Below are 14,967 nucleotides of genomic sequence, written 5' to 3' on the forward strand. Positions count from 1 at the left end.
CTATGTAAATGGAGGAAATTTGTGAAATATAGTGGTGTCGCGCGAATTCCCTCGCCGCGACTGCGCGTACAAGCTTGTGAGGGTTCCAACGATCTGCGGGGTGAATGGGTATCGAGTGTTTTGTGTCTTTAACATACCGACAATAATAATCATAAAAAAAATTATAACTTACAAGATTTTTAGTACTCTATTAAATCTTCAATATAGTTCTGAACGAAGATTTCTCATAAATTTCTGTTACTATTTAAAGCTGCACCACCAGAGGCGTTACTTATACTTTCCCAATTTAAAATAGCATTTTTACAAACAATATTGATAAATAACACAAGCATTCATAACTCGGAAATGAAGGAATAATTGTTCTCGTATTTTTCGTATCAATGTGTTTTTTTGCGACATAGTTCGTAATACTAAGCGACTGATCGTACACAACAGCAACGCCATCGAATACTTTAGAAATACAAACAGCGTCAAGAAATTATAAATCCCAGTAAATGCACCGCAAAACGTCTCGAATCCCCCAATCACCTCGCACGCAACACAAAATGCTACATCTCTAACCCACGCTTCCGCTACCGATCATGTCCAACATATATACAAGCTGTCCAACAAATATTTTCAACATACCAAACAATGCGTAAAACAAATAAATGAAAACACTTTTTAAAAACACATTTCATTGTACTGACAACTTTACTTAAAGTAATTCACTAGAGTTCGGTGTAGAAGGTTCTCGAAGTTCATTCGGCAGTTAGAAGTGCTAATTAATCCAATACAAGTATAGGAATAATTTAATTGAGCCTGATAATTGTTTGTCTCAGTTTCATTTCACATTGACGACTATTCTAGCATTTTGGCTGTCTCAATGTCACTTCACTGACTGTCAATAAAGTAGCGATAGTACCAAGATTTTATGAATACCAACATGTTAAATTTATTATTTGTCTTTTACTAAGAAGTTTGGCAAGGGACCCACTTCAGTGTTGGTTACTCGTCAACACAGTTCAATATCTATTATACAATTATCATAAAAAATACTAATGAGATTCTCTTCAGCCGCAGTACATTGAAAATAGTTTTTGAAAAACATAGTATGATACACAAAGACATATACACATATATATAAAAACACAGTACAGTTAGTTGTATAAAATGAAACTTGAAGCGTTAGAAAAAACAAGAGAAACATAATTAGTGATGTGAAACAGACATCGATAACGTTAAACATCGATGAAAAGTAGAGCCTTCTCTAAAATATAGAAAAATCGACAGTTGCATCGCACAACACTAGTCATCGGCGTCCGCGGACGTTGAATACAACAAAAGCGAAACCGTTAACATATCGACACGCGGCCGCTCACGCCCATGGCGTAGTGTTGAGAAAATAATCACGAGTCTTATACAGCTTTAATCTCAGACGCATTTATCGAGCATTACAACGAACTATCGACAATAATTTCATTTACAACGCGCACAGTCGCACACGTCACACCCACACTACCGTCCCTGTGTAGGCACAAGACCTATTCACTTAAATAGACTGTCTCAAATAAATAAAGCCTCTTTAACAATGTATTTTATTTATCCTGAGAGACATGAAATCAGTAACAGTATTCTACTTCAGAAAATTTTTACTCAACCATATCTTCTCATTCAATATATATTTTTTTAGGTTTTTTTTTTTACATTATTATCGAAGCTGTGTGGTCATAGACACGAGCAGTTCTATACAAGTCATCGGGAATTTCTACCCAACTGCTTTGGGGGTATGTCTTTTCTCTCGCTTACTCAACACTCATTTTCCTTACCAGCACAGCCCAATATTATCGACTTTAAATCACAGCCAATTTATACGTGCTATCTATTTTTGTACAGTTGAAGGACCCTCGTATTTTCTGATACTGGGAATTTTTATCTTAGTATGAATTTGGGAACACATGTGTTTGTTTATTTCTTCAATTCATTTTGAATCATTTCATCTGACAGCTTAGTGATAGACAATACTGCTCGCGTTTACGCCTACACATTGTTTATGCCCGGGTATTCCACAGCCCACAGTGGCGGAGTGTGGGAGCGACGTGCACATAACACCGCTCAAAGCTTCCTTCTTAACAAGCACTTAACAATACAATATACGCCAATGATTTGGTTGTCTTTTATCTCCCGCGGCCAACGTTTTATCAAATATTGGCTATTTTGTAAACAACAAGCCATTTGGATTTGTTTGTAGTCAAAAACAGAGATTATTTAACAAGTTTGGATACACAGACTAGAGTATGGAATAGTCATCATATGTTTAACAGAAATAATGTACTGATACATAACTCAACTAAACCAGTAAATAATTTCTATAAAAAAAATGACTATTCTATATCATATTTGATGTTTCCAGGCTTGGTCGTCTCACATTCAGACCCTTTCTCAAACAGTAGTTAGTCTCACACTAGGAATGTCTAACTAAATGCACAACGCGGCTTTTCCTACGACTTAGGGCGAGTTTACACGGTGCTGTTATAACAAGACAGCATAAAGCACGACAAAAAGCAGTGTGGACATCGAACTTTCGTGAATGAGTTTTCGACATATATACATGGTAATAACAGCACCGTCTAAATAAGTCCTTATTCTCTGTCACCGAAGACTGAGTTTTCAGTTTTGACACAGCTAGGTTCCATTATCAAATTAAAGAAACCTTTATTTGAATTGTACCTAAATAAACAAGGTCTGACAGAGTATAAAATACCTAGATTTAAGTATTTAAAAACTTTAGAATTATTTCTATTTATTTATCATTTTGAAAACATCGATACAGTGTATAGCTGCAATTCCTAGCTTGTGTCACCTACAATCTAAGTTTACATCACATCACAAGTACACAACTCTCAACACCATCCCATACTTTTAACAGAGACAGAGACATTCTCACTCATTACTTTTGCCTTCCAATCATTCTTCATTAGAGGTACAGCGAAGTGGTTACGGCTTTTATGGATTTGGTGAAAAATATCAATTAGAATTTTAGTATATTAGTTTTTAACGATTTTATGAGTGACCTAGAAATGTCGCACAAACATAAGACGGTTTCTTACAGAATGGCAGTCAATTACGTACTCGGTAATATCGAAACGATTCGTTGTAAATTTTCGAAAACTATCGATGTTTGTGTAACATCTCTAAAGGGTAATAATATATAAATTCAACGGTGACCGCCGCGGGAGATCCATCTCTACAATTGTGATACACATCCGCTCCGGAATCGAACCCCGCGCCCACACGACCCGCCCCACGCATACACGTGCTCGTAACAAATTATAGCGCGTCAGTAAGTCGATGTAGACGGATCGTGGAGTCGACATCGGTTCCGAAAAATACCAACCGCTCTCGAGCATCTACCGATAAAACTTGCACACAGTTTTTTTTTAAATCTTCATTACTATTAGTATGGATTTCAATTTCATTTATTCTGATTATCAAAACTGTTGATATTTTAAGCAGCAATTATATACTGTCCGCAAGTTGTATCGATAAATACAATACGAAGTGCGCCAATACGCGTGGCAACATAATGAGCAGCAGTGGCGGCGTGTGGCGCGTGGCGGGGTGAGGCGACATGTGGCGGTGCGGCGGTGTGGCGGTGTGGCTAGTGTGCGGGCGCGTCCGTCTGCGTGGCGCGTGTGTGGGTGCGCGCGCGCGTGCGCCGGCGCTACGACGCGGAGCTGCCCCCGCCGCCGCCTCCACCGCCACCTCTTGAACCCTCCTCGCGCTGCTTGCTGATGTACACCTGCACAAAACGTAAAATAATTGTAATTTGAATATGATTTATTAAAATAACCTGTAAGTTCAATGAGTACTCCTACTGTCTAGTTTATGTCCGTCCCAGGAATCTTTAATCAGAAGACCATTCTCAAATGTAAAATATTCACACTAATAATTATGCTCGAGTATAGTGCCTAAATGAACCTAATTGAATTTAGAAAAATTGCTTCAAAACAGGCTGTTATTCATTTGTGTCAATGCATGTAATATAGACGACTTATTTATTTGTTATTATCTAGTTAATTGCAGTGTGTGTGTACGGTGGTACATACCTGCAGCAGCCGGTACTTGCTGACGGAGAGGTGCTTGAGATGCGGCTGCATGCGTTCGTCTCCGAGCGCGAAGGTGAAGGCGACCATGCAGAACACGGCGGCCTTGCGCACGGCGGAGTTGTGGTGGTCGGCGAGCTGCGCCACGCCCTCCATCAGCGCGGCCACCAGCTCGTCGGGCAGCTCGGTGGGGCGCGCCTTGGCCACCTCCGCCGCTAACTTCAGCGCGCACAGCGACGTCGGGAACCCGCGCGTGCGCAGCACCGGACGCAGTAGCGCCAATACCTGTAACGTATTAGCACGTTAGTCAGATTTACAATTTCAAATCTATTTTTGTTAACAAGTTTCCAATATTGTTTCGGCATCGCCACGTTGATATAAATATTTAAGATTTTTTTAAACCTCCATATTATTTCATCACTATTGACTGCTGTTTTCCCAGACACAGAAAAATGTGTAAATATATTAACAGCTAGTAATAGCGAGCGTCACCTGGTGTGCGGGCACCGCGTTGGCGATGTGCGGCATGCCGGCCTCGACGGCGCGCATGACCTCCTTGTTGAGCGACTCGTAGGCGTGGATGAGCTTGAGCACGATGAGGTCGAAGTAGTCCTGCCACTGCGGGCGCGTCTCCTCGCGGCGACAGAGCCACACCAGCACCTTCACCGCCTCCGCCGCCGCGCGCTCCTGCGCCGTGCCCCAGCCTGCAGGCAACACGGGGAGGTGATGAACACTCTAGTGATATTTACTTCTAAATTTAACTTAGCTCAGTTTTGGGAAGGTTTTAGTACAATGTGCATTTGTAAAAAAAAGCAATTGTATTAACAAAACCGATATACTGCTATTCTAGATAAAAAAAAAAAATACAAATATTGAATATTATTTGAATGAAAAGGCGATCGAGCTGTTCATTGTGTTCGTCGATAAATTGCAATAAAGATGAGGTGATCACTCACCGGAAGTTTGCTGCGCGTTGGTGGCTGCTTCGGAGTTTTCTTTGTTACCAGAGTTCTCGTCCGTTGACAGCACCGCTAGAGCTACCCGCACTATGTTCCTGGAAACATTGACGATAACTTTAATGAATCCCATTGATTTCTAGTTTTAATACACATATGTTATGGGTTAAATCCTAATTTATGTTGCACACGTTCGTTGTGAGCAAACCAATAAGTCTGAGAATTTAGAGATGTTATTTAAGGCGATACCTCAAGGTCCATTTTCATACATTTTGTTTCGGCTTTAATCTGGGTAACTAAACAAGTATTGGCAAGTAAAGAATTTAAATTCACGTCTAGTTAGTGATTAGTTCTCGCAATTGAAGAAAAACGTAAAAATAATTAATAATCATGGATATTTCGGCCTTTAAAATTTAATATGACGAAATTTTAAAGGCCGAAATATCCATGATTATTAATTATTTTTACATTTTTCTTTCAACTGCGAGAACTAATCACTAACTAGACGTGAATTTAAATTCTTTACTTGCCAATACTTGTTTAGTTACCCAGATTAAAGCCGAAATAAAATGTATGAAAATGGACCTTGAGGTATCGCCTTAAGAGTTATAATACATACAAAGTACGGTCTTATTTTATTAAAATCTAACGACCTGACCCCGCTTTGCACAGGGAATTCAGCATAATATGTGCCTATAATTTAATTTTTCGTATATAACATTAATGAATTATGCTCATACACTTTCTTCTTAAATCACACTGTCCATTAGTGAAAACCGTATGATAATCCGTTTAGTAGTTTTTGAGTTGATCGCTGGCAAGAACGAAGAATTCAGACGAGTTTATTTTATAATAATAAGGATAATTAACTAATGAGACGACGACTCGGCAATCGTAGTGTAGGATGCCCATCAGCTAGGTGAAGTGACGATCTGCGAAAAATCGCTGGCAAGAACTGGATGCGACAGGCCGAAGACAGGGTAGTATGGCGCATATAGGAGGAGGCCTATGTCCAGCAGGGGACAAAGATATGGGTTAATGATGACAAATCTGTATATATAAAAATGAATCCCTATTTTCCTTGGTCACGCCATCACGCGTGAACGTCTGGACCGATTTCACTATTTTATTTGTTGTTGTTGCGTTTGTTATTGTCAGGTGAAGGATCTTATGAAAGAAAAAATTAAGGAAGTTGAGCGGAACGTTATAAAATTTAAGAAAAGTTAATTTAAGCGATTGACAGAATGCGCGCTGCAAATTCATAGTTAAGACAGGATAACGTCTGTGGGGTCAACTAGTTAACTAATAATAATGAGTGTAGTAGTGGTGTGCGAGTGTAGGGCGCTCACTTGAAGTACTCCTTGGGCTTCCTGCAGTCGCCGTACTTGAGCAGCTCGTGCGTGGCGAGCAGCAGGCGCTCGGCCGTCTCGGGCGCCGCGCGCGCCGCGTCCAGCGCCACCAGCGCCTCCAGCACCTCCGGCTCGCGCAGCCCCGCTGCAACACCACCACACTCATTGCTCTACTCGCTACTGAGCTCTGATATTTATTTCTTATACGGGCACAATAAAATGTCGACTGACGAGAGATGACTACCCCTCGACAGTTGCCATAATTATGCCGGCCTGTTGGAACCGGATATACACTTGCCGATCCCGGAACGCGACACACTTACTTGGGCCATTACATTATTTTAACATAATTCATTACATTCGGCATGGACATCTTACTGTACACAGTAAACTAATGCCTTGATAACCTACAATCTCACCACCATTTCTACTAAGCAAAGCGACGAAATACATATAAATTCAATTTTCAATATAATTATACCGCTAAGTATTCACTTTGATCCACTATATATTATAATAAATTGGTCCTCACATTTGGTGACTATGTATCCATTCTCGTCCGTCTCGTAAGGTTTCATTTTGTCGCGACCCAGATTGCTCGAGTTGTATTCCCTGCAACATACATAACAAATTATATACAAACACGTGACGTAATCTTCAATTATTATGCGTGCGAAAGAATGAGATAGAACGATATACTACGCGCCCACTCTTGTACGTTGTAGTGTTTGAAATATAGTTACTGCCTTAATTCTTAACCAATTTTAATAGTTTTCAAAGAAGAGGTTCTTTACTATTTATTATATTTCTTTTAATTATAGAACGATGTTCAAAATCAGAAATAGAAAATACCCAATTAGATATTAGATATACTAATTAATGAATATCTGTGACATTGCACCTAAAAGTCTCTTTTTGAATTCCCAAGTCTTTCATTATTCTTTTCTCACAATTTAGTGGCTATTCAAGAGTCAAGACAAATTCTATAATATTGCTTTCAACTGACGTTTAGTTTTTAAATAGTGAGTGTATCATATACCCATGATGGTGCGGGAAATCCAGCCTGTTGTGGGTCGGGACGGGTGAGGATTCCTTGGTGCTGTTTGCTTCTTCCGAACTGTCTGCCGATGCGGCGCGGCCCAGGGGATCCCTGTAAATATAAATTAAATTTTTACCAAACATTTTCTTATTCAAAGTAAGTTATCCACTAAGCGAAAATTTAAGTGCCTCCTATTTTTGCAGGGTTTAGTGCGGAACTCATATCAAAAATGTATGCAGAAGAAATCCACATTAGTTTATGCGTGTATAAGCAAAGAAACATGCTTAGGGGGCTTGCTTTTGCATTAAAGTAATTGCTGCCAAAATTTAATTGAATTTTTTTATAAAATTATACCAAAATAAATTCTATGTATTACCACAACATGGCGAACTTTCTAGTTATAAGAAAAACTCTTAGGCTATAGTGAAATGAAAAGCAATATACATACGCGTTGTAGTGTCCGTTGGGCACTCCGTTGTGCCCCTTGTTGGAGAGCGTCACGTCCGACATCTGGCTGATGCCGGAGTCCTTGCTAGACATGTAGTTGCCGCACTCCGCTGAAAAATACATTTTTATGGTAACAATCTCTCGATGAAACGTCGGAGTATTTATGTTGGGGCCACAGTAAGGTTTTCGTCCACTATCATAGTGTAATGGTGTGATCAAGACTTGATAGGTAACCATTTACTGAAACTGGGAAAGAAGGAACTTTATGCCTGGGCAACGAATAGGAGTTGAGATGTATAAAAACTGGAAGACTGGTCCGACTAAGCATGAACCATGAATGATGTTTTAGGAACTGAATGCTAACCTCCAGAGGCTGTATTTTTTTTAACAGTGTAAATCTCTGGCAACACAGCCGTGTTATATTCGGGAAATGAGTGTGGAATGATTTCGGTATTTCTATCATCATAAACGCAATGAGATGCGTTACGTGCTTATTGTGAACTGTTATAACGCGTGGGCTTAGTAAGAGGTGTGCGCAGCGGGTTACCGTTGGAGTGGTGCGCGGTGTAGGTGTGTATCTCGCTGGTGGTCTTGCGGATGCGCGAGTGCACGTCGTCGACGGCGCTGAGCGCGCTGGCGCCGCTGACGCCGCTGGCGCCGCTCGCCGTGCGCAGCGGGCTGTCGCTGCCTGCTGCAACACCGCCGTACACTACTCACTCACTGACATCGCGCTAGTCTAGTTTAGTCTTTTAATTCTAGTCTAGAATTTTTTGTTTGTTTTCTTTCACCGTTAAAGTAACCGATAACAGATTAATACATACATAATTTTCAAAAATTAGACCAATGTGTGCCTTGGGTTCTCAACTTGCATACCTTCACATTAGTAATCAGTTCCATTTCTAACGAGGCTACTGTGTGCTTAACTTTGAATTCACGTTAAATCTAATTTTAGTCTGTACTTTAAATTCACGTCAAATCCAATTTTTACCATTTTGATTTCATTTGTAAGCTTATGAATCTAAATGAAATCTTTTAAATGCGTGAAGTACGTATTATAGAAATCATAAATAGGTAGTATAACATGGTATGCTTACTGCTGGAAGTCCTTCGTACATGCTGTTGAACCACGCTGTTGACGAGCGCCTGCGTGTCCGCCGGCAGCTCGCTCATCAGCGCTGTGAACTGAAACAACACGACTTACTAATTAGCGAGACATCGACTTTTTCTTATTCCGTCACTGATTATATTATATTAGGTGATAGTAAGTACAGTGTAGTTAATAGTTGGAATATAGTAACGGATAAAGAGAGGTTGTGTTCTTTGACTATTATTACACTAGGTCACATTGTTTAGTGTCTGGTCTAGCGCGTCACTCACGGGTACGGGGTTGCAGTCGTAGAGACAGGCGAGCGCAGTCCGCGCGGCGCTGCGCACGTCGGGGGCCCTAGCGTCCGCCGCCAGCGACGCCATCTTGCACAGCGCGCGCCCCGCCGCGCCCGACGCGCCGCCTGCGGGCACCACGCGCGTCACATTGTTATTAGACAGTGGAATACAATTGAACAATAAATCTAAGACTATGAGTTTTTAAATGATTCAATTGATAATTTGAACAATTACTCCTGAAAGTCATAATTTTATACAATACCATAATTTGTGTTTGTATGTATATCTGTTTGGTGTGTGTGTGCGTACCGTGTAGCGCATGCGCGAGTGCGGCGGGCGTGCAGTAGTGCAGCGCGAGGTCGGCGACGAACCGCAGCGCCGCCGCGCGCGTGCGTGCTGCGGGCGCCGCCGCGCCGTCCGACAAGAACCTGCAACCACACACGCCTGGTAATGACGGAAATGATCATCGACTAACATAACATGCCCTGCCTTACAACTACATTTGCTGATTTCGAAATTATACTGTTATAAATATGCACTAATATCTAATCAAAATATAAAAACACTGGCTGGAAAGTAGGACGGCGTTCACATACTTAGTTAAAGATATTCTTTTGACATATATAGAGGTACCTGAATATATTGTGTAGCTGTAATTCGGCGGGGAAGCACTCGTGTATAACGTCTAAAGTCTTCATAATCTTGCTCTGCACCGAGCCCAGTATGTCCGTGCCTAGTTTCATTAGTAATCTGAAACAAAAACATTTATTTGTACAATACCTAACATAACTTAATTCGAGAAAAAAGTTCCTCGAATTTTCCATTCCATAATAACAATCGTTGAAGTTAGTTAAGATTAGAGCTTGTACTAAACATGTTGAATAATTCGTTGCATTTTATTATAAAACAAGTTATCAATGGTGTGATAGTGTAACACAACATATTACACGAATTAAAATCGATAGCACAAGATTATTTTTTATTGAAATCCCCTCATCGTCCTTATCAGCCACCTAAAGTCCACTGCTCATTATAGGCTATATATAATGATTTGTAGTCGGACCTGTCAATAGTGGCCTGCAAACTTTATCAATTCAACTAAATTCACTCAATATCGTTGTAAATTGGTGATTCGTCCCACCTGAACATAAGCTGATAGAGCCAGTCCTTGAGCTGCTGCCAGTGCACCAGGAGCAGTTCGCACACCGCGTCCAGCAGCAGCGAGAACACCTTGGTGTGCGCGTCCACGAACATCTTATTCAGCAGCTCGGTCAGTCGACGTAGCTGCTCGTCGGTCAGCAGTCGACCGCTGTTCAGGTAGTTTGCCTGGTACGGAAAAAGTTGTTAGGGGTGGGAAAATTATTGCGAATTGCGATTGCTAGTGATCCTTTAAGAACATGGTCAAAGTGATAGCGACTTGCCACCAATATGAGACCGTAGCAAGTATTGCTTACAGGATGGAGAAGCAATCTTGTTCAGGATTTGGTTTTCTGAATGGTCTATCATAAAAAAAATATATAGTTGAAATATAGGTACGATTTCAAAAGAGCAATTTTCGTCCTAAAATATCGATATCGATTAGTATCGAATCGATATGTTTGAATTTTAAACTTCGAACCAAACATTTATCACTCTCTTCCTCCACAAGTTCTGGCACTCACTCAGTGGTTGTATAGTGTGTGCTCACCAGATGTGTAAGTCCGTCCTTGCGCTCAGTCCAGTGCGTGCAGGCGCACAGGGCGATGATGTCGTCCGGGTGCGGCGGGGGAGGGGGCGAGCCGCACTCCCACCCCAGCCGCGACGCCGAACCAGACCACGACACGCTCTGCAACATACCACACATGTTGTGAATGAAGATTTGTCGAATACAATAAAGTGTATTTATTAAGAATTAAAATTGACTTAAATGTATCTTATATTACTGGGAAGGCCTTTGTAAAAATAGAAAGTCTTTGTTACAACAGTAATATTATTGTTAGCAAAGTATATTTTACCAAAGTGCCAAGTTCTATATGCAAAAATTCTTTAAATATTTGGATCCTTTGAGCCGAATTTGATTCAAAGATTAGAGGAAATATGAGAGGGTTGGTTTTTGATAGCAATACTTACATCATGTCTTCTATAGGAATCAAGGCTTCTCTCCGAACACACGCTGGAAGCCTCGGAGTCGTCGTCACGCCCCCTACCACCTTCGCACGCCGAGCTGTCTTCGGGACTCTGCAGACATTATAATTAAAAAAATAGTGTCACGTGTGAATCGATGAGGAGTAGGTACATAATCTATTAGCCTAGGTGTGATTGTCTCTACTTTCACACAGGCGCATTGCAATGCTATAATGTAATTTTCAAGTTTCAAATGATTTAGTTATAAAGTTTTTAGTCCATCTTTTTTGGAAGTAGTTTTTGGTTTTAAGTCCAGCTTTGGTGGGTGATTTGTTACAGTCCAGTTTGAAGGAGCCTGTCGCCAGCCTACCCGGAGCGAGTGCTCGGCGTCCCGGGACTGCTGCAGCAGGCGCAGCGTGGCGGCGGGCGTGCGCGACGGCGCCGTGCGCTCGGCGCGCTCCGTGCTCTCGCGCCGGCGCAGCGCCGACCCCACCACGCTGCTCGAGCGCGCGCTGCGCGGCGCCGCGCTCCTGCAGATGGACATTACGAAATTACATTGCATGGCATTTTAATAAAACTAGATTAACACCAACACAACATAATACAGAATTCAATGATACACTATACAAACATTAAAAATATAATTTGTTACTTTGAGGAAAACATTCCAATTTCACTTAAATGACTAGACTTTAATAACTACTTTATTAATAAATTATATGACTATAGAATCAGACCCAAATCCTCGCCACTGTACATACCTGGTAGGGCTGGTCTCTCTAGATCCGGCCAGAGACCTCGGTATGCCCGAGGGTCTCCTGCGCGCGCTGTAGAGCGACATGGGGCCGGTGTTGCGCGACGACGGCGACGAGGATCTGGAGGTGGCTGTGAAGATAATTATTGGGTTAATGAACATAAAAATAGACCAAGCTAACGATTGAAGAAATAGGCTGATGAGAAGCACCTTGACATTTTATTACCCTCTTTCAAATTGGAGTGTAGAGGAGCTACTTCTCAATCTACCTTCTATTTGGGTAATTAGTTGGTGTGAGTGTTGATCGTGTACTCACGTTGCGACTGCGACACGCCGGGGCGCGAGCGCGAGCGGCCGACAGTGCGCTCGGGGCTGGGCGGCACGCCGCCGCCCGCGCCGCTCCCGCCGCTCGCGCCCGTCGCCGGTGACCGCTTCGCACGCGCTGTCACAAACAAACATCTTTAAATAACTACTACTACTACATTCATACACGATTCTTTATCTACGATGGTATTAAATGAAAAAAAAAGTACATTTTTACAACTACACCTCTTCTGCGAGTTAAAATAGAACATTTGAAAAATTGATACTATATTGAATAGTAATATACACGCTAGGAACTAGTAAATGAAAAAATACACAATGCTACTACTATATAAAAACTAACACATGACTCCTATGTTTAGGTCTTTAAAAAATTACGGACTTATATACGTGATTGGTAAGGGAGCGAATTCTTAAATTTCTTCTTAAATCAAAACGTAAAATAAATTTTATCTAATCGATAAAGAAAAAACTGAAGTAGACTGATAGAGGAGCTATAACAGGCAACATCCAACAAGCTGCTCAAGAGATTTATTACATTATGTCAAGATTTGAATAGCGTTTTAACTGTAACCGACGTCATTAGGCGTTTCGTGATACAAAAACATATTTCCTTTGATCAACTCTACTGTTCAAGTATGAAACTAGTCCGTAATAATTCAAAAGCCTCAATGCCATCAGTGGGTGCAATTAAGCGTGTACCTTGCTGGCCTGTGTCTCCCTCTTCAGTACGAGCACAAACAACATTTAAACATTATTATTATTGTATGTATTTAACTGATTTATTATATTATGTACATTAAACACAATCGATTTTCAGTAAACATTCTTGTATCTTGTCACTGGAAGGGAAAAGCTCTTTAAAAATGGATACCGGCGGCGTATAGAATGCGTGCTCTCTGTGGTAGAATAAGCGATTTTGAATGTTTACTTTTTTTATATAGTTATATACTTAGTCTGGCCATAAATACTGTTACACTTAATTATAAAAAAATATTACATTTGAATTTCGAATCTGTCATTTTTATACGATTGTTCATTGTGTTTTCTCATTTTGGCGCCAATACATTGTAAAATATTTTGCGATATTAAAATGGTGTGGGGTGATAAAGAGAACCGAATCGCTGTGATAGCATTACACAAAGTAGGTATGGAGCCAAATGCAATTTTTAAAACTCTCCATACACTTGGTATTAGTAAAATGTTTGTGTACCGGGCTATTAATAGGTACAATGAGACCTCCTCTGTTTGTGACAGAAAAAGATCTGGCCGTCCACGTAGTGTTCGTACGAAAAAGGTGGTCAAAGCAGTAAGGGAAAGAATTCGAAGAAATCCTGTCCGAAAGCAAAAGATTTTATCTCGGGAAATGAAGATAGCACCTAGAACCATGTCGCGTATTTTAAAAGATGACTTAGGACTTGCAGCCTATAAGAGACGCACTGGCCATTTCTTAACTGATAATTTAAAGAAGAATAGGGTGGTAAAATCGAAACAACTACTGAAGCGGTACGCAAAGGGAGGTCACAGAAAAATTTTGTTTACGGATGAGAAAATTTTTACAATTGAGCAACATTTTAACAAACAAAATGACCGTATTTATGCTCAAAGCTCTAAGGAAGCTTCCCAATTAGTCGACAGAGTGCAACGTGGACATTATCCGACTTCAGTGATGGTTTGGTGGGGTGTTAGCTATGAAGGAGTGACTGAGCCATATTTTTGTGAAAAAGGTATCAAAACATCGGCACAAGTGTATCAAGATACCATTCTTGAGAAGGTAGTTAAGCCCCTTAACATCACCATGTTCAATAACCAAGTATGGTCCTTCCAGCAAGACTCGGCGCCGGGTCATAAAGCTCGGTCCACGCAGTCTTGGTTGGAATCGAACGTTTCGGACTTCATCAGAGCTGAAGACTGGCCGTCGTCTAGTCCCGATCTTAATCCGCTGGATTATGATTTGTGGTCAGTTTTAGAGAGTACAGCTTGCTCTAAACGCCATGATAATTTGGAGTCCCTAAAACAATCTATACGATTGGCAGTGAAGAATTTTCCCATGGAAAGAGTGCGTGCTTCTATTGATAACTGGCCTCATCGTTTAAAGGACTGTATTGCAGCCAATGGAGACCACTTCGAATAAGCTTTTTATATTTTTAATTGTTTTATATTTATGTATTAAACTGACACACTGTAAAAGTAATAAATGTTATTTGCAGTTAACAATTTTCTTTTTTCTTTATTACAATATTTATGGCAAGACTAGGTATATTCAGTTGAATGACGAGGCAAACTAATTGTCCCATGAAAAGCGCCAGGACTGTATATACTTTGATCACCTACATGATTATTTATTTTTTATGTGCATAGTGGTTATTCAGTATTTTGTCTTAATATGCTGGGTTGACTTGACATTCAACATCAGAGGAAGCGTAGCAAAACATAATATTTTGTTGTGTTAAAGCTGTGCTTTTCGCTGTGAATTCATAGCTATCTGTAATCGATAATTATTACAAGTAAAATTTAAATATATCGT

General features: G+C 40.6%; 1 protein-coding gene across 4 annotated transcripts in view; it reads right to left on the bottom strand.

Annotated features, from left to right (window-relative positions):
* Positions 1-1,798: 1,798 nt before the first annotated feature.
* Positions 1,799-14,967, bottom strand: part of LOC115444535 (CLIP-associating protein) — a 34,290-nt gene continuing 21,121 nt past the window's right edge. For all 4 annotated transcript variants that reach the window (XM_037439805.1, XM_037439804.1, XM_030170347.2 and 1 more), the window contains 19 exons: positions 12,433-12,558; positions 12,124-12,247; positions 11,733-11,892; positions 11,369-11,476; positions 10,947-11,084; positions 10,401-10,585; positions 9,893-10,009; positions 9,569-9,687; positions 9,254-9,384; positions 8,971-9,058; positions 8,424-8,567; positions 7,878-7,986; positions 7,430-7,540; positions 6,923-7,002; positions 6,391-6,535; positions 5,042-5,139; positions 4,578-4,789; positions 4,089-4,370; positions 1,799-3,781 (listed from right to left, as the gene is read on the bottom strand). In XM_037439805.1, the coding sequence (XP_037295702.1) occupies positions 3,704-3,781; positions 4,089-4,370; positions 4,578-4,789; positions 5,042-5,139; positions 6,391-6,535; positions 6,923-7,002; positions 7,430-7,540; positions 7,878-7,986; positions 8,424-8,567; positions 8,971-9,058; positions 9,254-9,384; positions 9,569-9,687; positions 9,893-10,009; positions 10,401-10,585; positions 10,947-11,084; positions 11,369-11,476; positions 11,733-11,892; positions 12,124-12,247; positions 12,433-12,558 (2,555 nt within the window). In that variant the 3' untranslated portion in view covers positions 1,799-3,703. The remainder of the gene's footprint in view (positions 3,782-4,088; positions 4,371-4,577; positions 4,790-5,041; positions 5,140-6,390; positions 6,536-6,922; positions 7,003-7,429; positions 7,541-7,877; positions 7,987-8,423; positions 8,568-8,970; positions 9,059-9,253; positions 9,385-9,568; positions 9,688-9,892; positions 10,010-10,400; positions 10,586-10,946; positions 11,085-11,368; positions 11,477-11,732; positions 11,893-12,123; positions 12,248-12,432; positions 12,559-14,967) is intronic.

The sequence above is a fragment of the Manduca sexta genome, chromosome 18 (genome assembly GCF_014839805.1).
Source record: "Manduca sexta isolate Smith_Timp_Sample1 chromosome 18, JHU_Msex_v1.0, whole genome shotgun sequence".
In the NCBI taxonomy this organism is placed as follows: Eukaryota; Metazoa; Arthropoda; class Insecta; order Lepidoptera; family Sphingidae; genus Manduca; species Manduca sexta.